The following is a 25,582-nucleotide window of genomic DNA, read 5'->3' on the forward strand; positions in this document are numbered from 1 at the left end:
TTCCTATTTGAAAAATACTGGGCACATCTACACGTACAATTAATGCGAAGCAATAAACTCCAGTGCTTATTGCATCACAGTTTATTGCTTCCCAGGTGCCACATTTACACATGCGCCCAGAACTGCAGCATGTTGAGCTGGGTTGGAGCAGTACTCTCTGGCAAAAGGCCTGGGGAACTGACCTGCCAGCTTGGGGCTGCTCCAGCCTGGCTCTGTGCTGCAGAGGGGCTGGCTTGGGCACAAGGGTGCTCCAGTGCGGGGCTAGCTGGCAGGCAGCCCCCACATTGAAGTACCCTCATGCCCCAGCCAGCTGAGCCAGTGTCTACACATGCACTGCTGCAGAAACTCCACATCAGGATAGTACTTGCATTTACTAGTATCCTGCTGCAGAATTAATTAATTTACTTCTGCCAAATAACACTCCTTGTGTAGACATGAGACATTTCCTATGCAGCTAATCAGTCAACTTCAGTAGAAGTCTCATGTAGCTGTGCCCACTGTGAACTACACTCATACGAGCATTAAGCATGGCCCAGCTAGACTTTTTTTACAGCTGAGACACCAAGCTAAACTGCTGCCAACTCTGGGTGATTTCAACCCAGACAGCATTTCTGCAACTTGCAGGTCAGACTTTGTGATATGAAGATAACTCTAAACTATTCATTCCCAACTTATTCATAGATGCCAAAATTTATATTAGCTATTAAGATGGATTTTTGGAAAGAGAAATTGTGACATACTTTACGCACATTAAAGAAGTTGGATTTTTTTTTCCAAAACACAGACTGACCTGTGTAAGCAGGAAAAATGTCACCACTGGAGCTGTTTACCAGTTCCAAAATATGCTGTAGAGCCCCACTTCTAAAGTTACTGCAGTATAAGGGGCTATCTGCCTCATAGCTACCCTGAGGATTCAGACAAGCAGTCATTATATCAGAACAATCTATAAAAAAGGGCTTTCACAATAGACAAAATTAAAAAAAAACCCACCTGCCTGCTCTAAAGTTGTTTGTCTCTCTAGTCCAATACACTGATTTTTTTCAGAAATGTTCAACATCCAGAGATACTATTAAGACCATTGGGAAGAGTGGAGGCAGATACTATTCCACCTATTGGGCAGCTAAGTACACATAAGCACCTAAATATGACACTTTCACCCTGCTCAAATCCATGAAAATATACAAACACATCTAATTTGTAACACACCATCACCCTTACTTTTAAGATTAAGTCACAAAAGAGCAGCAAAGAGAAGGACCCGCCTTTTATGTTTCAGGGACTTGAGCAGACTGGAATAGGCTCAAGGTTGGTACCTAAGTCCACCTATGCAGCTAATTGCTGAAATAAAATCTAGCCCTTAAAGTTCTCGGCTTCTTTGAAAATAGAGTTTCTTTATTTAGGAGCCCTAAATGTAGCATTAGGAGCATAATTTAAGTACTCAGGTTTCAAAATGCACGTATGGCACTTAATTCCCTTTATTACCTTATAAGTATCAGTTCTGTAGCTAGTCAGACACATCAGCATCTGTTAACATTTCAAATTTTTCTACATAGGTGAAGAAATTGGAATGCTGGAAGACATGGTTGTGGGCATTTCAGATTTACAAAATGTAATGTTTAAAATCATAGAAGCCAAATCAGATGATTTCTTGCCTATTATAACTGGAAGGCGGTAAGTAGGCGCTGTTTTCTGAAGCAAGAGCCTTATTGCTGTGTAGTTTTACATGCTGGTGGTAAAATCAAGTGGGAATCCAGTTAATGCTTCTCTTCTTTCTGTGTTTCCTTATGTTGGAAATCTGCAAGTGTGATTTTCCTGAAGTGAATGGAATTATGAATAATTTTCTGGAGGACCTGTAAAGATGAACATGAGCCGCCAATGCCAGACCGCAGCCACCAAGGCCAGCCATACCTTGTCATGGCATCCAAAGGTGCATCTCAAGCCGGTCCAAAGAGGTGATACTCTCCCTCTATGCGACTTTGGTCAGGCTGCAATGTTGGAGTACTGCGTCCAGTACTGGGCACCGCACTTCAAAAGGGATGTGGCCAGCCTGGAAAGGGTTCAGAGGAGAGCCACCTGCTTGGTGAGAGGGCAGCAGGACAGGCCCTACGAGGAGAGACTGAGGGACCTGAACCTGTTCAGCCTCAGCAAGAGGAGGCTGAGGGGGACCTGGTGGCTGCCTACAAGCTCATCAGGGGGGATCAACAGCAAATAGGCAGAGCCCTTTTCTCCCCAGCACCACCTGGAATGACAAGGAACAATGGTCATAAGCTGATGGAGAATAGGTTTAGGTTGGAGATCAGAAGGCAATATTTTACAGTTAGGGTGGCCAAAATCTGGAACCAACTTTCCAGGGAAGTGGTCCTCTCCCCTACCTTGGGCAAATTCAAGAGGAGGTTGGATGATTACCTGTCTGGGGTCTTGTGAACCCAGCATTCATTCTTGCCTGTGGCGGGGGTCAGGCTAGATGATCTGTTCAGGTCCCTCCTGACCCTAGCTACTATGAAACTATAAAGGTAATAAGTAGGGCTTCATAGTGCCTTCCTGCTAAGGATCTCAGCGTTCAAATGTTAATACATGGTAATCCTAATGTTATCTCTGTGAGTTATGAGCTGTATTCCTGTCCCCAACACATTGGGAAACTGAGGTGCAGAGAGCTGTGGAGATCAACATTTTCATAAGTGGCTTCTAATTATGGGTATTTCAAAGGTGAGGTCTCAGAGTGAGACACTCTTGAGTTCTCTTACCATTCAGTTCACTTGGACCCATGGCACTGCATCTCTGAAAATCAGGCCTGAGGTATCTTGAGTTGTGAACTCAGAATGAGATGTCCCAAATTAATGGATGCTTTTTAAAAATAAAGCCTAAGATCATACAGGCAGTCGGGGACACCTGTACTTTACCCACTAATACATTATGCTTCTCGAATTACTTGCCCTGGAGTACAGTACATAAATTGAATGCTATAATAATGCCTGTGACATAAAGGAATTAAAAAGGATATGTTGCCTGTGATGAACATTTTTCTCTCTCTCCATTATTATCACAGTCTGAAGCTCCAAATGTTTTTACTTTTGCAGAAATCATTTTCTTAATAGTACCATAATTCTTAAGATGACTGTAAATTAAATTCAGTTAAAAGCAGCAACTTTTTAGAAAAGATGTATTTCCTCTGTCATGGGGGCATACGCCACTGTTTTTCTTAATTATTTCTGACAATTCACTCTCGTAGCCTGAGCTTTCCGAGAAGGGATTGAAATAAATAGCTAGGAAGGGCAAGACATCAGGAATAATTAAGAAAAATTATGGTATGTTGAGTTAAGTCCTAATCAGAAGAAATTCACCCTTTGTAAATCATTTCCATCAAGTCTTGAAAAAATCAACAGCCACTGCTATTGGCCTGGTGCCATTACTGCAGTACATTGAACTGTCACACTTGGAGGTCCAGGTTTTGAAACAGACATAAGCTTCAAGCTGCCCAAGACATTATGGATTGAGGGAGCAGTCAGTCTTTAGGAAGAAGAGTTACGGTCTGTGATTACTATACTGTACTTACTGGAAGGTGATTCAGAGAAAGGAATTGGTGATTTCAGTTCAGAACGAAAGAAGGTTTAATTTTCCTAAGGCTCAATCCAGTTAGATTTGATGACATAATATCTATAAGGAGATAGAAGAGGGTAAATGTCAAGAGTAAAAGTGGTGGACAAATTAACATTTTTCTGATTGCTGTTAAAAATAAATGCTTTTCTAAAAACAACTCACCCCTTTTTTGGTTAATTCCTATGCAGCATGGCCTTCTAAAATGAGATTTAAACCCACACTGCAGAAATGCAAGTCAGGAAATTAATCTGCCTCTGTAATAAAAGAGCTTGCAGAGTCACAGTACTTATTTGTAATTTGTTATCAAGGGAAATGCTTAAGCACAAGTTTCTGTGCCTAAAAACAAATCAATCTTATGAGCACAATACTAATGAAAAATATGTATGTGGCTGACCCTAAATATCTTAATGTAAATACATTTCAGTTCAAGTGCCAAGGAGTTATTATAAATAAAAGTAGTTACGATTTCTTTTTAAAATCTCTCAGCAATGTTCTTTTTTATTGTGCATCTGAACTTTGAAGCATCACACAGTAGGGTACTGTAAAAATTTCAACTAACGCTTGTTATCATTATTGTGTGGTTATGCCGTTAGGCAAGTCAAATTGTGGGAAGGAATATGCGTGATCACTTACATTCATCAAAGAATATTAATTTTAAATAGATAATTCCAAAATTTAAACTATTACTGCTGAAATGTACTGTTATGTTTTATTATTATTCCCTTAAACTACTTATTTTTTCTGTTTTCAAGAGTAAATATTATGTGATAAGAATTCTGTAACCATTTTATGCTATAGTGTCCACTCTCTGGGAAATGTAGTTGTATGGTTGTCTAACTCAACCTAAGTGCACTAAGCCTATCTAGAATGAATCTAGCTATAAAAAGAGAAAAATTACTTGACAAGGAAGCATTTTTGTTTTATTACCATTCCTTAGTTAAATAGACCCAGCGGGTATTTATGGTCCAGGAGTTGTGGGGGAGCTGCTCTAATTAAAGCACCCAGAGCATCTCATGTATCAGCATCCTTGCACTGAAAAATGGCTGTGGGGGTGCTTTAACTAAAGCTCATCAAATAAGCTTTAGTTAGAGCACCCCTGCCACCATTTTTCAACTTGGGAATGCTGATACATGTGAGACTGGAGTCTGCTGGAGCACAGTAATTACCACACTCCAACAGACTCAATTAATCGCCTCTGCTCTGACGCGCTGTAATTATGGCACGTCAGAGCAGCTTCACTGCACGTGTATAGGCACCCATAGAACCTATAAAACAGCATTAAATTAGTCTCTAATTAGTCCTCTGAATGTCAGTGCTTGTTTTTCTCTCACCTGATTTCAGTGTCACTCTTTGGCCCTGTTATGTTTCTTCAGTGGCGTTTCACAAAGGGATTGCAAGTGCAGCTTTTGTGCACATTGTGCAATAGAATGGAAATGTAAGAAGTCATAAAGATGGTACCATTAAGGAAATTCCATCCTAGATGGGGGAAAAAATCCAAATCAACATTCTCAAGGTCTTTCAAATGCACCCATTGTAATGTGTGACAGGGGGCAACCTCTGCAGCCTGGTCACAGTACCAGCCCACCCACCTGTCTAGGGCAGTCTGCCTGGTCTTTCATGCCACACCTTATTGTTATGATACTGGTTGTAATAATATGGGAGGCTGCCCACCTAATGCCCCGATGACTAAGACTTTACATATGGCTCTCACCTTTCCCTTACTATGTCCCATGCCTTGCAGATGGCATTATAAGTTGGCCATAGCTCCAGCCTGTGGCCGGGCCAAACTCTGCCCCTTGTAGGGTCCCTAACACTCAGCTCACACACTCTGCTCTTCCCAGGGTCTCTTTCATACCACCGTCTCTCACAGGGCCTCTTTCATACTACCCCTCACTGGGCCACTCTCAACCCGCCCTGCTCCATGAGCAGCCCCCTTGGCCCATCAGGTTTAACTACTCTCATTCTGGCCAGTCGACACGCAGCCCTTTGGGTCATTTGGGCAACCCTACTCTATGTGGCACTGGCTTTGTGCTTCACACTGGACTGATTCCTCCCCCAGCCCCTCGTTCGGCAACTTCATAAGTTCACATTCTTATGGGGGTTGGCCCCTGTGCTGCCACTCAGGCTGCCTCTACAGCCCTACTCAACACCCAGAGTGGAGCCTTTCAGCTTGCCCTTGCAACCCTACTCTACACCCCAAAGCACCATCCTTCAGGCTGCAACAGCACACCCTACTCTGTGTGGGCCACCATACTGACTTCTGGAGTTGCTCTATCTCTCTGCCCCCCCTTACTGGGGCCTCCAGGGTCTTTCACCCCATGGGGCTCGGGTGTCCAGAGATGTGCCTTGCCCCCGTGCCTGTCCCTACATTGGGGTATCCCACCAGGATGTGGGGGCTGGGGTTTTGAGGGACTCCTACCCACCTTTCACTGGGGAGGCAACGGGCCTGGCATTTCTGGGGAACTACCTCAACACTATTTCACCAGACCATCCTTCCCCAGCAGGGTATAGTTTTTGGTCATACCCAGGACCAAGCAGGCCTACCTGCCTTTAGTGTAATTCTTTCTCGGGGAGCCTGGATGTAGTTCCTAGGCTGCTCTTTCTCCTAAGCCCATCTCTCACACTGACCCCCTTTTGGAATCCTCCCCTCCAGAGGCTGTATTGCGGCCTCCTTCATCACAGCCATTATGCTGACTGCCCTCTGTTGGCTGTGATGTGTCCCTCCCTTGAGAGGACCTTCAGCCTTTTTAGGTTCTGGCCCCACCTCCAGGCCAGTTGGGGTGCCAGATAGCTCTCCGCAGCCCTGGCCTGCCTCTTGTGGTGGGCCCAGTTGCCCTTTGGCCTTATAGCCCTGGCCCCCTTGCATTGACCAGTTGTGGGATCAGAAGGTCAGTGTGGCAGCCGCTGCCCTCCATATTCCAGAGGGGGTCCCCCTCTAGACCCCACTATATAGCCATCACCTCAAGCCAGGCTGACAGCAGCTCAGCAAAGTTGCAAGAAGCCTAGGTCCACTGGGTTCACTTGAGCCCCCTGGCTTCACCCCTGCCTGATCTAATCAGGGCCTGCCTAGCCCCTGCATAGGCCAGCAAGTTGTAAGCCCCTTTTCTGGGTTGGGCCTTGCTCTCTCTAGGCCTAAGCCTTCTTCCTGGGACTTGGGACCCTACTGGGTCCCCAGGACCCTCCTGCCAGTCCCCATAGTTCCTCCCTTACTTCCAAGATATTATGAGCAAAAGCAGCTCAGCCGGGTGTTGTTGTTTCAGCTACCAGCAGCAGACTCCTGGCTCAGCCCTGATTCCTGAACTAAAATGGAGGCTGCTCAGTCCTCCCCTCCAATCACATGGCCCATCCAGCAGCCATGTGACTGCCTCATCAGGGCTGGCCCGCACCTGCTGGTTACCCTGCTGCATGCTGTTGTGCTTAAAGTGGAAGGCACCAAAGGTGCTCCACTACACCTCTTCCGTCTTAAAATGGCTTCCCTGGAAGCCTGCTTCCTCTTAAAATGGCTTCCCTGCTCACCATGTAGGTTCCTCTGTAGCCTGCAGCAGCCCATTAAGTGGCAAGCAAGTGGTGCTCTGCCACAATGTGATAATGATACAGCAGTATTTGACAGTCAAATTCAATAAACAGTAATTAAAGCCTGCAGAACTAGAATGAATAGCACTAGAAAAAGTTTGTATGTAAAGAACCTTCTATACAAGCAGACTGGGAAGCCAAATAAAGCAAGCCTAAATTAGCCTTATCTGGTTCTTTTTTTCCTTTTAGACTTAGGCCCCCTCTATATGTGCAGGTAAAAGCATGTTGGGATCTAATGCACAATCCATGCAATTGTGCCTCCTACCATGCCACACATGCATGGCAGGAGGCACAATTGTGGGATCATGCATTAGATCCCATCATGTTTTATTGCCAGTACAAGGATAGCCCTATCCTGGGGGGCCCCCAGCGCCAGCAAAAAACAGGTTCCTGTGGCTGGGAGACCCATACACCCCAGTTGGGCTGCCAGTCATGGGGGTACCCCTGGGAAACCCTTGTGGATGAAAGATCACTGCAGGGACAATCCCGATGCCTCAGAGCTGTAGGGAAACCACTGGAGCCAGAGAATCATTTCTCCCCACTTCCCAGGGCAGGGGCATAACCCCTGTCATGATCCTACTCCCCACATCATGAATTGCAGCTGCCATGATCCCTAGGGTGTGATTGGCTTTGTTGATGATTTTGTTACACTGCCGGCTCATGTTCATCTTGGAGTCAACTATGACTCCAAGATCTCTTTCAGCTGCTGAGCTGCTGAGGAGGTCTAACCAGGAAGTCTTTACTTTCACTGATGCTTTAATTGTGTGGAAAGTTTGTGCTTCCAGACCTTACGCAGAGTTTCTATTTCTCTGCCCAGCTCTAGCCTCACCCCAGGATATAAGGGGAGGGGGCTCAAAAAACAGAAAAGAAGTTACTTAAAATTCCAGAGAGTAACTGGTGGAAAAGTTGAGTTCTAAATCTAACCATTCTTTCCTATGAGATCTATGAATTCCCATCTCTTATTTTTCCTTTTCTTTCCATAGAGAACATTATGTAATAGAAGTCCAGCTTCCAGCAAAGATGTTTGAGTTGCTGCCACAAGAGATTAAAGAAGGAAAGCTGCTCCATGTGTACCCAGTGCTCTTTAATATTGGAATCAATGAACAGCAAACGCTTGCAGAGAGGTACGACAGTCCCTTTTGGAAGGTTCATTATTCAGTTTTTTTGCTTGAACATGCTGTGGTAACCTTGATGATCTCACACTGGATAACACAGGATCCTTGTTATTACTGGCCCTTGTACCAACTCAGTGAGTTTGGTATATATTACTAAATTAGGTTAAAGAAAAAAAACCCACAAGGTATGAACTAAAACAAAATAATGAAAAAAATTACGAGAAAAAAAGAAAGAAAGAAAGAAAATCAACTCATCTATTTCATATCACTAAAGTCCATTTTTTTTCCTGGAGTGTGCATGCATAGCTCTAGTTCACCCTTGCAAAAGTATATCAAAGAGCAGAATACGGCTCTTTAAAGCTTACTTTGGAAAATTCCCAAACCACTTCTCTATAACAGGTGAAGCTGAAAAAGGTGAGCAGGTTGCAGGCCTTGGAGGGTACACTCCTCATATTAATTGATAGTATAGGGTTCATGAGCCAAGGGAATCAACAAAGTAGTAATGGGTTATTGTAACAATAGGGTCATAGCAGCAGGGGGATGATGTTTTATTTTCTTAAAATTCTTAATTATGTTTGCCCACTTAAAAGATCTTAATATACCCCTTGAGCTAGTTTGGTGCCTCAGCCTAATCCAACTATGCAGTTCCAGTCAGTTTCACCCACCTAGGTGGAGAAAAACTGTGGATCACGTCAAATAACCCAAGACGCCTGCTGCTAGTATTGCTGGGCTCACATATACAATTGGACAAAGAGAGGGTGTGTCTACACATACTCTGGCAATCCTGAAGCTGCTGCCAATAAAGGAAGCTCCACCCATTTGCTCCATTTCACACGCACTATATGCTGAAAAATGTTACTTATTTCTTACCAGCAGTCTTTGATTGCCAGAAAGGAGACACAGACCTACCTATGTTTGCATGTTTGTTATAACTGAAGCACCTAGGAACCAAGGACCAAAGACCCACTGCATTTAGGCACTGTACAAACACCAAACAAAAAGGTGGTCCCTGCAATATAGATATGAGATAAGAAAGAACATGAACAGAGAGAGATAAGGGAAGGAAGTAGTGAGAAACTATTGGTTGGCCCAGTAGATGGGAGTTTTAGCACACTGGCAGTATATCTGTTGTCAGTTTTTTTGTACACATCCTAGCAGAGAAAATGTTTAAAGAGGATTCAAAAAATATAATGAGGTAAATTAATGGATGTTTATGGGGAACTCTTCTCAAACTTGAGGGGACAGTATGGGAGGATACACAAGATGCTGCTATGAAAATTTAGCAAGTTGGGAACTGGATAATTGGCCAGTCAGAGATAGGATTCAGCATCTTAGTAATGAATCAGAGGGTTTAGGTTGGGTAAAGTAGGTGATGAAGAACCTTGAAGGTGAAGTAAAGTAGCTTTTATGTTTGGTGCAGTAGAAAACACAAAACTAGTGGAGAGATACAAATGAGACTGGTAGGAAGCAAATCAATAAGAAACAAAAATGATCTTTACAGAAGTATCCTGAAAAGATATAAGTAGTGCAGGTTTCCACTTTCTAAGGCCAGGGGAAATGATGTTGCTGTAATCAACATACTAGATTGTGAGAGCCTGGTTGAGAGCTTTAGCCATTTGGGGAGAGAGAAATATTTTGCAGAAAGAATTTGGCAGGATTTAGAAATAACCTGCACACGAATACCTAGAAAGAAGTCTGAGTCAAAGATGGCAACCAAATTATAGCACTGAGTGACAAGCAGGATGGTACTATTTTCTAAAATGATTGGTGTGCTGCTCTTTTCTGTATACAAAGGAAAGAAAATCATACTGCAAAAAAATTAGAAGTTAAGGCAATATGTCCATCAGGCAAATGCAGTGAGATCAATTTATGGAGAAATAGCAGTTCTATAATTACAGATATAAATACGAGACATCCAGAGTTTAGAATCTTACCTGAGTTTACTGGTCTCTCTGAAGTTTAGGGCTTAACATTTGTGCTTGAGATATGAAATTAAGATTGGAATCGCTGAGTCTGGTTTTTCAATAAAAGGTTACCTATAAGTATTGCAGGAGAATAACAATCCTAAGAGGAAACATTAATAACAATAGAAATAATCTTTTATTTATTGTAAATGTTATTTCAGTGGAACCAAACATATGCAGTTTCAATGAAGCATGTTTGAAAATATATTTGATTTAAGAAAACGATAAGCAAGGTTCAACATCTGAACATTTATGGTTCATGTCTATTTTAGTGACGTGCATGGATGTAACATACAGAGCATGGGACAAAATGTTAAGATGCAATGTAACCTTTTATGATTTATTGTCACCAATACTCTTCTGTTCACTTTATATATGACAGAGCAGTTAAAACATATGGGGTGTGTACACGCAGACAAATAATCTGGGTGAATTCTCCCAGGTTTGTTCTCCTGGCAGAGAAACTTACCCAGACCTGCATGTATAGATATTTGAATACTGAGACCCTCAAGGGTAGAGAGCTTGTAGTGCTGACACTGTGAAGCTGGGAGAGGAGGAAAGGAGGCTCAGGTGGGCCTGTGCACACATTTCAGCATCCTCTACAGGCTGCCTTAGTCTGCCTGGTTACAGATGGCAGCAATGTGTAAGGCAGCCCTGATTGGCCGACCCAGCAAGCATTACAATGTGGGGATAGTGAAGGGGACATGTTCTGTTTCCTGCTGGAGTAGCAGAGTCCTGCAAGTGACACGCTGTGTGGTAGAGGGCTATGTTTTCTTCTGAGAGAAGCCACAGCATGTACAGACATTGCTTTCCCAGGAGAAACTCTCATGGGAGTGATTTAACCCTGGCTGTTTGCAGATATTTTTTCTCCTGGAATGGCCATTTTTACTGTGGGAGAAAAAACCTGAACATCTGTACACTCACGGTTCCTCCTGGGAAGGTCCTGCAGTGACTCTCCCTGAAGAAACTGAATGTCTGTACAAGGCTTTAGACAGAAATTCTGGACATATAGGCACTACTTTCAGAATATAGTTCCACTGTGACTTGTGTGGACAGTGCAAAGATGGACAGGAGGGATGATGGTACGGCAGTTTAATCTTAAAACAGCTAGGCTTGTGCATGATTAATTTCAACGACTACACACACAGCACTATGACTACACATTGTAGTGAGGAGCTCTTTAAAAATAACTAGATAATAAATGGATGCAATAGTGACTGAGGTCAATCAGTATGCTATGTGGAAAACCACACAATTCCTGTCTGGGACTCTGTCCTGCATTTATTACCAAATGGCCAAGATCTTTCCACACATTATGACAGCACACATTAGACTCACTGATTTCTAATCCATTTTCTTCTCACTTCTCTCTGTTCTCTAGCCCCCTTTATAATTCCTCCTTTGTTCTTCAGTCTTCTCTTTCTTTTTGTTGTAGTTGCTATGGAAATGCTCAACTGAAAAAATAAGTGTTGTGTGTCATTCTGAAGGCAGTGGAGCTTAAGGCTATTCTCAAATCTTCCAAAAAAAAGTTCCACAGTCTTGGGCTTACTGCCAAGATTCTTCCATCTCCACTCTTAAGAGTTTCATTCAAGAGGTAGAGACAGTCTGTAGTTTCTGCAAAATACTTTTCATGGGAAATTATGGGGAGAGAAGCATTGTCTTAGGTATCTTGCTTGAGCCAAAGCCATGGAGAGCCTTAATGATGAGAACAGATACCCTGAAGCTGATTACGTTTCTTGGAAGAACCTAGAAAATGAGCACTTGCATGATATTTTCTCATTAACCTGTATTGCTGAAAAAATGGGCAGAAGCATTGTGGAAAGACTGAAGTTCTTTTACCTTGCATAGTAGTTTTTGCCTGAATGCTGTAAATTGCAGTTATCTAGCATGCAGGTCTCAGTAGTAAAGCTATGTTCAACAGTACTGAACAGAGTTTATTGGCAAGTAGTAGTAGATATAAGAAGGAATGCTTGGAAACACAGCCTAAGTGTTCATAAGGACCCCAACTTGATGGACAAACTTGCAGCTCTGTCAGATGACAGTGCTGCTGTTGTTGTGCCCTGTCAGATTTATTCCTTCTCCTTCGGACATAATTTCTATCACGGCTGGGTTCGTCCATTGACTTTAGCTAGACACTGAGATAAAAGAGTTAATGTTGTTTAAGCAACATTGGCATTTGAGACATCCAGAGGAACCTTGCAAAATATGGATTTACTCTGGCTTTTTTCAGAGTGGCAGGATTTGGGCTTTAATAGTATGAAAGTAAGTGGATTTTTTTTGTTTGTCTGTTGTTGGAGAGGTGTACGAAAGTAATATTAGAAGTAATATTTCTGAACAATGCAAAGATTCAGAGGTTAGTCACTTAATTTTTTGTTGCATAACATCTATTTGAACAACTATTGGAAAATAAAAGGAAATTCAGTTCAGTGTTTACATTCAGAAGGCATAGCTGAGGTTGGATTAGATTGGGGATATCAAAGGAATGGGAGACTATTTGTTTTTAGCAGGTCTATCCAACTGGCAGACGGTTGACCCCATATGGACCCTGGGTTCCTGGTGTGGGTGCTACTCCCCACCACTGCTCTGGCAGCTGCTACCACTGGAGTCTCCAGGCTCTCACTCCCTTCTCTGGCTCCTGCTGCCTGACCCCTAGGGGTGGCCCTAGAGGCAGGACTGAATAGTCTGCAGGCAAATAGCTCCAGATGACCCAGGGACCCTATGTGGTGCGGCACAGCACAGCAGACCCATGTGGCATGGCAGGCAGGATATGGGGGCACTGAGACAGTACAGCCAGTGGGGCAGGGTGCTCCCACAGTTCAGAGAGGGGTGGGTGTGCACCCACTGTGCCAGGGAGGAGGGTGGATGAGTGCAGTACAGTGTGGTATGTGGCCCACACAGCATGCAGCTGGGTGTGACCTGCATGGTGTGTGGCACAGCCACTCAGAAGTTGGATGGCCCTGTTTTAGAGAATGGTTTTTATATTTATTATTTTTCTGTGGTCTTTTAGGTTTGGAGATACCACTTTGCAAGAGAATGTTAACCAGGAACATTTTGAACTTCTTAAGGAATATTACACATTGTTTACTGAAAAAATGCCTCCTGATTGTAAGTATAAAATTAATAGAATCTAACTGGCTTTTAAATTTTATAGGCGATGTACCATAATTCGTTGCAGTGGTGAAACGTTAACAGACTTAGCATGTATCACCTTTATATTTAGCCCTTAGTCCTCCAACTTGCTCCACAAAGTAAACAGCTGGGACTAGTAATGGACCCAGTAAGAGTTAACCCATGCAGAACAGTTTGCAGGATCAGGGCAATAGAGAAGATGGTGGAGAAGGTGAAGCAGAGTAAGAATATGGTATATTATAATGTGTGCAGACTTACTAAAATATTTGTTCACAGTAATCTAAGTAAAGGATAATGGACACTTAGAATACTTAGTGAGGCCGCAGCTGGAGTACTGCGTCCAGTTTTGGGCTCCACAATTCAAAAAGGATGTGGAGAAGCTTGAGAGAGTCCAGAGAAGAGCCACGCGCATGATCAAAGGTCAGGGAAGCAGACCCTACGATGACAGGCTGAGAGCCCTGGGGCTCTTTAGCTTGGAAAAGCGCAAGCTCAGGGGTGATCTGATGGCCACCTATAAGTTTATCAGGGGTGACCACCAGTATCTAGGGGAACGTTTGTTCACCACAGCGCCCCAAGGGATGACGACTAGGTCGAATGGTCATAAACTACTACAAGACCATTTCAGGCTGGACATAAGGAAGAATTTCTTTAATGTCTGAGCCCCCAAGGTCTGGAACAGCCTGCCACCGGAGGTGGTTCAAGCACCTACATTGAACACCTTCAAGAGCAAACTGGATGCTTATCTTGCTGGGATCCTATGACCCCAGCTGACTTCCTGCCCTTTGGGCAGGGGGCTGGACTCGATGATCTTCCGAGGTCACTTCCAGCCCTAATGTCTATGAAATCGATGAAATACATAAATACCTGATAGAAGTTTGTATCCATTTCAGTCTCTTTCTGAATACATGGCAAGATGTAAACAGCTAATGAGTGATGCAGATAATCTAATTCCAGTGAAGTCAGAGGAGAGGTTCTCATTCACTTCAGCTGACATTAGCTCAGGCCCTCTCAGTAGATACAGTGTTAGAAATATAGTACCATATAGTACTTAATTGTTTAAATCAAATGTTGAAAAGATCTACCAGATCATCTAGTCCTGCCAAAGCAGGATTATTTCTGAAATTATGTTCCCAAGTGCCTTGTCAAGCTTCATTTTAAATAACCTGAATGTAAACTTCCATCACATCCCTTATGAGATTATTCCACTATGTAAAGACCTTTTTACCTTCACAATTAAGGTTCTGGCCTTATATTTCTCCTTTGCTCAATTTGAAAACACTATCCTTGTACACATCCACTTGTACCATCCTTAATATTTTTTCTCTTTTGTGTATACTGTCAGATACATTTGTGTTCCTTCTGACTCATCCATGGTAATTTAGGTTTTCAGGATCAGGACTTTGTATTAGCTCATTATTATTTGCACTGGGCTCAACAGTTGTAGTACAGTAATGTCGCATCTTACACAGGGGTTACGTTCTAAAGGCAGTGCGTAAAGGCAAAAATCGCGTATAGTGAAATCGCATATTATCGTGCCAGCGGTGACTGCCTATGCCTCCAAAACCTCCTGCTGCCACGGTGGAGCCATGCTTAGAGCTCTGCGGCCGGCGGCAGCGGCGCAGCGTGGGGTGGTGGTGGGAATGGCTGCGTGCCGCCCGGCCACCACCACGCCCGGTGGCCGGCCACACAGCTCCGGGCACGGCTCCATGGTGGTGGCGGGAGGTTTTGGAGGGAGAGGCAGTCACTGCTGGTAGCGTGGTGGTGGCCGGGCCTCCAGGTAAGCGGCAGCGCCACGTGCAGACTCAAGCCCTGCCCTCCCTCCCCACCTGCGTATAGTTGAATTCACGCAAGTTAAATGTGCGTATGATGCGACATGCCTGTATTTTCTTTCTGATACCAACCCCATTATGCTAATCCATATTTTTGTCACTTTGAGGTTCATAAAATTACTTATCACCTCTGGGCGCATCTACACGTGTGCTTTAATGCACATTAGCTTATTTTAATGCACATTAAAGCATCAGAAAAAACTGTTCTTTTGCTAATGTACATTAAAATAGGCTAATGTGCATTTTTCTAGTCCCTCACAATGGAGGTACTAGATTTAATTCACATAGATTTCACATTACCTAAAGCACATAATTTAAAGTGTAGATGTGCCCTCTATGTCTCTTCCTTTGTTTACCCACTTTTTTCAAGGGCTGAGAGCACTACAAATGAATATGTATTCTTTTTATTTAGCCTCCGTTACCTGGAACCTCTGGGGACATCCAACCACCAATGCAGGTTTAACTTAAAATGTACCATTAATGTGTTTCAAAGGTTACATTCTTGCTCAGTATTTTAGAGGTGCCCATCAATTTTGCTTGTGGAAGCATACATACTCTTATAACAATCCTATGGTAATACCCCTATCATGAGATCCCACTGCACGACTAATAATTGACATTGTGCTTATGCTTATGCCACAGATTTTCTTCAGTTGTTACACCAACTGATTCTATAAGTCAGTGTTTTCTTGCATTTTCATTTGAAATTTCTCAGAAATTGAAAACAAAAATCATAATGAAATGTACTCTCTCCCTTTTAATAATCACAATATCTGATTTTCTAGAATTTGTTATAGCAAAACCCCATAATATTTTTATACTTAGATTATGGGCAAACACAACTTTTCTTAAAAGGGGAAAGGGAGATGCTGCTGCGGAGTGCTTATCAGCTATTGTGAGCTATCTGTTACATCTGCATGTTCCTGTAGGGCAGAAGTGCTCAATCTCCAGCCTACGGGCCAAATGCAGCCCTGCAGAGTCTTGGAATCTGGCCCATGGGGTTCCTCTTGGGTTGGAAAATTTAGCAGCAGAGAGCAGTGGCAGTTAATACTACCACCCCTCCCTGCTGCCAAAATCCTATGCCCTGTGCAGTGGATCAGAGCACAGGACTAGGTCATTCCCACTTCCCTCGCTGTGGCTGATTTGGAGCCAGGGCATGCTCCATTCCCCTGTGCTGCTGGTTCATGACTGGGCTTGACCTGTCCCCCCTCAGTGGTCATTCCCCCTTTCCCTCTGCCTGGACAGGTTGGGCCAGGCTACACCATTGCCCATTCCCTGGATCAGGGCCTGGTTGGGACCAGGCCAAGCCCCTTTCCCTTGCATGACTGGATCAGGACCAGGCTGCCCCCCACCCCCTCTGCACAGCAGATAGGCCCCCAGAGCACCTGCTCTGGTCACTGGATTGAGACCACCAGCTGGATCAAGCCTGCAGAGGGACCCATCCCTGCCTATCTAGTTAGCTGGAGAAAAAGGTTGAGCATCACTACTGCAGGGTGAATCACTATAACCATCACCCTAAACAAATTAGGGTTAAAATTGCAGTGGTTTTGCTATATTTGTATTACTACAGAATTGTGTAGCTACAACAATTACATTGAAGAATTTTTTTTAAGTATCCTTTGATATCAATACAGGTATGATATCTCTGAAATTGTCTTAATCTCTATCTACCAAAGTTATAATACTTCTCTCCTTTTTGTAGTTCATATTGCTTATGCAGAGCCAGGCGTACAGCCCTGCCAGTGCTCATCTCCAGCCAGGCTTGGTACATCACATCTACTTAGATTATAACTAGGCTTGGCAGAATTCAATGTTTATTTTTTTTAACACTTTCAACAGATAATATTGATGTTTATTTTTTAAGCGTTCTTATGATTTTTATTGACTTCAATTTTTCAGGATTGTGCAAAATAGCACCCAGCACACTAGCAGCCTGCCTGGGGGGCTCCAGGGGGCACTGCCACTGCAGAGGGAAGAACTGGGCCCCCTGCAGCTCAGACGCCACTGGCAGCTCACCCCACAGCCACAGGAGGTGTGTGCAGGCTCTGCCAGAAAAAAAAAATAAAGTGGGACCCTTACCACTCCCCCGTCTCCTTCCCCACTGGGGCTTCCAGCTCCCCATGCACTGTCCCTGCTGCCTTCCCGCTGCCTGGGACTGTCCAGGATTAGGATGGTTTGCTCCTGGGGCAGTGCGGGAAGGCAGTAGTAGGGTAGCTGGGTGTGCTGGTGGCTGGAGAAAGTGGCGGGGATGGTGCATGGGGCACTGGAAGCCCACCAAGCCTGAGCTTCTGCAAACTTTCCCAAGAGTCCAGCGCCCCATGCACCATCCCTGCTGTCTTCTCCAGCCACCCTCCTTCTGCCTTCCTACACTGCCTTGGGGGCAAGCCAGCTCATTCCCAAATTGCAGGAAGGCAGCAGGGACAGTGCACGGGGCTCTGGAAGCCTGCCAAGCCTCTCACCACTTTTTTTTTTTCCAGCAGAGCCTGTCTGTGGCCTGGGAGCGAGCTGTTGGTGGACCAAGCAGCCCCTGAGCTATGGGGAGGCCCAGGAATGGATGCATCACCTGCAATTTGTTTCGTAGCAAACTAAAATACATTGGGATGTGTTTTAGTTTGCTACATAACAAAGTCATTTAATATGCAGTGTGTGTAAGGTGTGATGGGATTAAACCACTAAAAAGGGCAATTTCATCACAAGTGACCTGCATGACTGGAATGTAAAATGGTGGTAATAAGAGTCATTTCCTCTACCAGAAAAGCTTACAGTCTAACAGGCAAAGCTGTAATTTTTATTCTAGCCTCCAACCCTGCACACTTGCAACATTCAGCCTTCCACGAAAAGGGATGTGCAAATAGAAAATAATTTTTACAAATCTCTTTATAAACATCCTTTTTTCCTATAAGCATGTGGTATAGATAAAGATATTAACCCTTTCTTCATTATATCAAGTTCAAAGTTTTGGTGCTTATTGTCAAAGTCCCTCACAATTCTGCCCATCTGTGCTTGACTGCTTTTATCTCGTCCTGTGTTCTGAAATTCTTTGTACGTCACTGCATGCCCTCTTACATCTAACAGCATACTTTCTTTTATGTCAGGCCTGGAACATGACTCTTGAACTAGCTATTACTGTTCCTGGACTGCAGCTCCTGCCTCCCAAACCCCTCTTATCACAACCCCAGCATACAATTATTTGCCTAACTTGGCAAGAGAGAAAGACAGTTGCATAAGGGGTTTTCAGTATGATTGACTAAATAGTCTCTTGGTTTGTTGCTTGTCTTTTACACCAGAGGGTGCATCCAGGTGAGCATGGTCATGCAATTTGTGGCACTGCAGACACATCTGTGGTGCCTCATACTGCACATTCAGCTGTTCTCAACACTGCAAGGTAGCAGCACAGAGGGATTTTTTGACCCTGGGAGATCTCGGAGTCAAAAAAACCTGAACAGAAAAAAAGCAGAGCGGCGCATGTGGGGACAGAGCACTTCATCCAAAAGCAGAGCCTGACCATCCAGAACCACACTCCAACTGTTGGCTAGGCTCTGAGCAGCAGGATCGACACAGCTGCAGCCCCAGGAGTCCTGAGGACTCCAGGTAAGACTGTTGAGGCCAGCCTAGTGCTGGCTCCAGCCTCGCCTCCCCACCTAGGGTAACCTGCTGTGTGTCAGAGAGTGCGTGGCACAGGCATTCCCTGGGGACAAGTAGCAGCAGCACAATGTATGATGGTGCTTTTTGTCCCCAGGGAAACAAATGTCCATGCTTGTGTGGATGTGGCTAAGGTGGTCAATCTGTGGCACAAGCAGCCTCTGTGTGTGGCACATGAGGGAGCTGACAACAGTGCCAGATAGTGAAGGGAGCAGAAAGCAGAGCAGCAGATAAGACAAGAGAAGAGGATCAGAGTAGCATTTGGGCAGGGTTGGGCAAGTATTTCAGATGGAGGGCCACGTACCAAGTTTTGGCAAACTGTCAAGGGCTGCATAGGTAGCCCTGCCCCTTGACAGGGGCTGTGCTCCCTAATCTTTGACCTTTGCCACCAGAAGTCCCCCCCCTTGCCCCTGGAAGTACTCCTTCCAGCAAGGAGTTGTGCCCTCTCAGAACCAGAAAAACATCAAATGATATTCTAAAAAGTGAATGTCTACAGCGTTCATTAATTTGATCTCAAAAAATATTTTTGTCCTGATTTACTTGTGTTTGTGTAGTATACACAGAGATTATACAATAGCTTAAAATAAAGTCTTATTCTTGTATGTTGGGGTGGGTATAGGATTGTGGGGGACTGTGGGTATGTGGGGTGTGGGGAAAGGTGTGGGTGTGTCTGTGGGGAGTGGATAGGGGAGGGGGTGAGGCTGTGGGGTGAGGGAGCATATGGGTGTGTGGATATGTGAAGTGTAGGTGGGTATGAGATTTGTTGGGGGCTGTGTATGGGGGAGGGTAGCTGGGGTGTGTGAGAGAGTGTGGGGGTTTACATGTATGGCAGTTTGACGGGGGGTGCATGTGTATGGTGGGGTATGCATGTGGGACTCACCCTATGAACACACATACACACACTCCGCCTCTCCCTATACACACACACATACACGCACACATGCTCTGCTTCTCCCTACACATGTGCGCGCACACATACACCTTGGGTACTGGTGTATCCCCATGCTCCCACAGTTTGGTGATGCAACTGGGAGCTACCTGGTGCTGGAGGAGGGCGGTGGCAGGGAAATGGCTGGGAATGAGGGGGGACTGGGCTGTTCGGTCCTGCTGTGAGCTCCCCCTGGGTCCTACTGCTTCTGGCTCCTGTAATCTTTGGCAGGCAGGCAGGAGCAAATAAATATTAATTTACTAAATTTTCTAGGAGCCCCACAGGCCGTATTTTGCCTGCCCCTGCATTAGGGGAAGATGTGGATTTAATTTGTGGCATGCCTGCCAAAAAATTTGTCTGCCACTGCCTTGCACTCAGATTGTGTCTTTCTTCTTGTGTGGTCTGTGACTAGCACATTGTGATTGCTATCATAATAGGAAAAAAAATAAATGCAAGTTGTTACATGTTTAGTCTGACTTGTGTAATTCACAACCGGCTTTCTTAAGGCCACCCCAAGCTCATGTCAATAAACTTTTATGCTATAAAAGTTGTTTATTTATTTCATGTATAGAGGGTTTGATATTGGAAAGGAGGTACACTGATAAGCCTATGCAGGTTAACTAATATGTTCAGTATGAGCTTTTCAACAGTAAACTTGGTGTCTTTTATAATCAGGCCCCATATTCTACTGACTCACTTATGCTTAGACTGTAAGAGCATCAATGTGAATAGATAACCAAGGTTTTTTTTTTTAAAAAGAAAATTTATTCACAATAAGTAACTCTCAGTGCTTGGAAGCATTTTCGAGGAGTCTCACTGTCATCATTACTGCTGCTTGCATTTTCTTTCTTGCTGGTTTTTGACAGGTTTGACTCAAGGCTTTGTGGGTTTACGTGATGAATTTTAGCAAGTGCACACTTTCCTGCCATAACAACATAATTATATTCCATATAAGCTGGTGGGTTCTTACTTGCTGAGATTTTTAACAGTTGCTGAAATTAGCACAATTCAGGTTAATCCTCCTTTTTCCTTGACAGTTAATCAGTAAATTATTTTCATCTTGGGCTGCTACAACTTGACTTTGATGTTTGGAATAGACATCTCTGCAATCTAAAAATCAATGGAAACTTAAGTACCCTGTAAGAGATCCTGTTTTGCCTGAAACTGAGAGTTGTTACATTAGCTTGAAAGTAGTCTTTCACTAATAAATTTACCCACTATTTGCATGCAGCAGTAATCTAAATAGTTTACAAGCTGAGACATTCAGCATTTCAAATGGCTGCATGAGACTACTGTCCCTGACAGTAAATTCTAATTTTCAAGTACCTAATCCTGAAGAAATGGTGATTCTTCTTCTTTTGTATAGCTGACTTGGAGCAACAACTATAAGTACAGTTTAAGGTCAGTTAACCAGTCTAATGTTCTTGAGGAAAGGGACCGTATCTCTGTGATGTCATCATCAAATTTGTATAGAGAGCAGAGTGTTGTTATGTGATCCATAGGTTGATCAGGATTACCGCAGTCACATTTTGCAGAACTCCTAATACACCATTTGTGTATCAAGTGACCGCAGCTTTGCTATCATGTCCTACAAGGGCTTGTACGTGTGTCCACAAATCTTTCCGGGAGACCAAGTGGTGAGCTTGGAGGTTCTTTAAATCTCTGTGGATGGGAAGGTCTGGGTTGTTATTCATGTGGACAACCCTCTGTATGCAGCTTCGTCACTATGAATGTCTGGGGGAGCAATATTGGCCAGCACTGGTAACCAGTGAATTAGTGTAGATTTCATGGTTCCAGTGATAGCACACATTGCAGAATTTAACTGGACAACCACACATTTGGTATGAGTGCTAGCAGCCCAGACAGATGCACAGTACTTGGCCATTGTGAAGACCATGCCATAGCAGAGATGTGGAGTACTCGTGCGGTGGCACCCCAGCTCATTCCGGCTAGTTTTCTCACTATGTGATGAAATATCTCTTCTAAATAAAGTGCAAGATAAGCTACTTTTGAGGACCTTTTGTGAGAAAACTGACCCTTAAGAAGATCCCAGAAGTTCAGCAAGTAAATATTGGAGATTCAATGATAATTTTTACCTTTTCTATGCTAAATGACTAAGAACATGAATTCCATGTAAAGGTGTAGAACAGAATTATTTGTGTTTCTGAATAAAAGCTGTAAGACTTTACAATTTTAAAGTGGGGTTAACTAATAGGTTTCACAGTTGACTATATGGCCATTATTTTCAAAGCAATTTCCTTTTAGTGAATCCATGAAGCAGTTCTAGCAGATGTGTTTTGTAATGAAGTATTTGTTTATATAATGCATGTATAGATTTTCCTTAGATTCTTCATTGTTACAAGAAACAGTTTTGTATTATATACTTTTGAGTACATAGCATACTGTAGTACTTGAAACTGAAACACTGCATAAAATTGTCATCTTTTCATGGGGTTTTAAGGTGGATCCCATGACCCACTCTTCTTCACAGTGCAGAATCTTGTCATCTGAATTCTGGGCAATGACAGGCCTGACTGGAAGTTTGGCTTGTTTTACCCCTCATGTCCGGAGGGGGGAGGTGTAAAACAGCATGCATGTGCAACCAATTCAGGATGTTTCTGCTTAAAGCAGTCTGTGCTTCTATATAGGAAGTTTGTCCAAACCATGAATAGGATCCCCATGTGCAGAACATCTTGAAGAAATACAGTTACTGTAAAGTTAAGTAGCCATGTTTTTTATCCTGAAAGACATGACTTTCATTTTTGTAGGCCATCCCTGACTTGGTGCATATGTTTTTGCCAGGATTGAGGATTCTTTCTATCCACAGTGCACACACATGGAGCTCCACATTTTTGTATATTAAATTAATTTTTCAAGATCCTACAGCAGTGTATGTACAAGAAAATACTAACTGATTTAGGATAGTATTGGTCAGATAGCATGTTGGGGAACAGTATTCAGTAATCCTTCTTGGATGAGTTCCAAAGTCTGCTATGTCCCCTGGACCTAAATAACTAAAAAGAAAAGTTCTCATACAAATAGCACTTACTACTTTTCATCACCTGAGGAACCCATCCGTAAGTGTGTCTCTGAATAGTTGATCTCAGACTGCTTTTAGTTTCTGATTTATATGCTAGTTCATTAATTTCAAATGGATGGAAATATTTTTTGCTTGTTTTCACTGTCTTCTGGTCTTGCACATACTAATCTCTACACAATGAGTTATGCTTCAGAATCTTTTCCCTTCCAGAATTTTTTTAAGCTATGTTTTTATTTTAATCCGACATTATTTATTACTTATTCTTGGTCTAGGCTGTCTCCAATTGTGTGCATATGTGCACGTGTGTGTTGTTTTTCTTTTCTTTTTTTAAAATAAAAAGCTACTTGATCTGTTTACTAGGGCTGTGTGAAGCTTCAGTTGCTAATTCAATTCAGTAGAGATTCCACCCAATTCGGTGGCTGAATCTTTGAATCAAAATCAAATCAGGAGACTCTTTAATCTCTCCAAATCAAATCGGAACCCTCCAGATTTATTCGGAGAGATTCAGTGATTCAGACATAGACACAGCTTTAAATATTTTTTCTACTTACTTCAAGGTACCAGGCGGCTCGTGAATGCTGAGATGCTGGGGTGGATGGAGCATCCCACGGGAGCATGGGGGTGTTCCCAGCTTGGCAGCACACCCAGAAGTGGACCAAAAGCACTTCCGGTCCACTTCCAGGTCCTCCACGGAGTGCATGGGGGACCCTCCCCCTGGCTTGGCGACTGGTGCCTCCTGGGTCTAGCGGTGCACCCAGGGTCTGTGCGTGGTCAATCGCTGAGCCTGGGTGGGGTTTCCCCGCATGCTTGGTGGCAGACCTGGAAAAGGACTGGAAATACTTCCAGTCCACTTCCAGGTCCGCCACCAAGCACGCAGGTCCACCGCCATGCTCCTGTGGAATGCTCTATCTGCCCCACCATCACAGCGTTCACAAGCCGTGTCTCGTACCTCAAGGTATGTAGAAAAAACATTTAAAGCTGTGTCTATGACCAAATCGCTAATTCTCCAAATCAGCATCAAATCTTCAGATTCGGATTTGGCCGAATTGAATCAATACAGTGATCTGAATCAACTAATAGAATCACTGTCCCCAATTCTGGCCGAATCCAAATCGAATATGGCCCGGTTCACACATCTCTACTGTTTACATGTTGCTGCCAAAACGTAACTGCCCTTTTCTAGGTCATCCTCATTTTACTTCATTCTTTTTTTCTGCTGATTACTTTCAGTTTCTTTAACCTTATTGCCATATTACAGACTTGGACATTGCATGGTATTCCATTGCCCAGGGCCACTTCCAAATCTGTGTGAGTCTCTCACGTTCCATTTAAGAACTAATGCTTATCTGCCTTAGTCACCACTTTCTTTAACTTCCATATATTTTCCATCTCTGCTCATGGTTCTTTTTCCAAGAGCCCTTTCTCTATAAAGATTTAAAGGTTTCTCCTTTTTTATGTTTACCTTCTCCCTTTCTGCTCTTTAGTTCCTCTCACACGTATAAAAATGTGTGTGTGTGTATATATGTGTATATACAGATGTGCATATATAACCACTAATAAGCTGTAACTCAATGGTGTAGATACTGTTAAACACCTTTTACCATTTATTCCTGTCAACTGTATACATCATGTCTTGACCAAATACATTCTGGCTTATTTTCTTATCTTAGGAGACCTTACCAAGCATCACTCTCTCTGAATTATTGACCCATATATATTCTTCCACCCCTCTGCTTCTATCCAGTCTTGTATAACATCCAGGCCACTAATTAAGTCCATTTTTCCCATAGCCTCCTTTTCCTTGTGCCTCCACTGTTGTCTTTTCCATCCTTCTGGCCTTCAAAAGTCCCAGTTCTCCAACATTTTAAAAATTCCATGCAAAGTAGGATGTCTACATCATCCTGTCACAGACTAGTTTACTCCTGCTCTTTAAAAAGACTCCTATTTTTCATGAGCTAATTCAAACCACTGAATCCCACATGCCTAACCACTGCCTCAAGTTATGGATCACTTGGGCACACACTCCAGGTATACATCCTGCACCCTTTTGGCACTGGTATCATGTTTTCTGCCCTGGAGGCAGTGCCTTAGACATAATGAATTCCCAACTTACCTAAGCAATATCTCTCTTGAGTCTTCCTGGTTGTTTAAGCTGTGTTGCTAGTTACTACATGGCAGTAAAGCAAGGAGGCAGGTTTAATAAAGGAGTTTCTTAAAGAAGTATATGCTTTACTCTTAAAAAGTACAAAAGAGTTACAGGTCTGGAAAACAACAAACACCTGATATCCCCCCTCCCTATCACATCTCATCCCCCCCTTTTTTTTTTTAAGAATCCATGGGGTTTTATTTAAGTTCTTATGGAAGGCAAAGGCCCTGTTGCCTCCACTCTCTTTCAGAAAGTAAAATGACCCTTCCCGTTTGGCCATGTGGTTAGTTGGATAAAAGTGCAGCTCTGCAGCCATGTGCTCAAATTGAGGGAATTCTTGCTCCACCTTTTATCTAGACATACTTCTTTGAAGAGAGAGACCCTTCAAAAGCAGAGGTCCTGCCGGCTGAAATTCCTCTGGTCAAACAAGTGAAAACCATTCAATACTGATTGCCCTTAGATTATATTGTCACACCTTTTCAAAAATAGTTTCTTTCCAAGGGCCAACATCTTGCCACAACATAGATATCTCATTCACAATGACTAGGTCTACCTAAATCAAGGTGGTTGCTGGCTGATTTCACAGGTAAACTGCAAGCCAGGCAGCAGTTTTCACAGG

The 25,582-nt window shown here is 43.5% G+C and overlaps 1 protein-coding gene across 4 annotated transcripts in view; it reads left to right on the top strand.

Moving 5' to 3' along the window:
• The window catches only part of INPP4B (inositol polyphosphate-4-phosphatase type II B), a 606,962-nt gene that overhangs the window by 513,381 nt on the left and 67,999 nt on the right, over window positions 1-25,582 (top strand). For all 4 annotated transcript variants that reach the window (XM_059722033.1, XM_059722036.1, XM_059722037.1 and 1 more), the window contains exons 21-23: window positions 1,554-1,671; window positions 8,154-8,294; window positions 13,257-13,354. In XM_059722033.1, the coding sequence (XP_059578016.1) occupies window positions 1,554-1,671; window positions 8,154-8,294; window positions 13,257-13,354 (357 nt within the window). The remainder of the gene's footprint in view (window positions 1-1,553; window positions 1,672-8,153; window positions 8,295-13,256; window positions 13,355-25,582) is intronic.

This window comes from Alligator mississippiensis, chromosome 2 (assembly GCF_030867095.1).
Source record: "Alligator mississippiensis isolate rAllMis1 chromosome 2, rAllMis1, whole genome shotgun sequence".
Lineage (NCBI taxonomy): Eukaryota > Metazoa > Chordata > Crocodylia > Alligatoridae > Alligator > Alligator mississippiensis.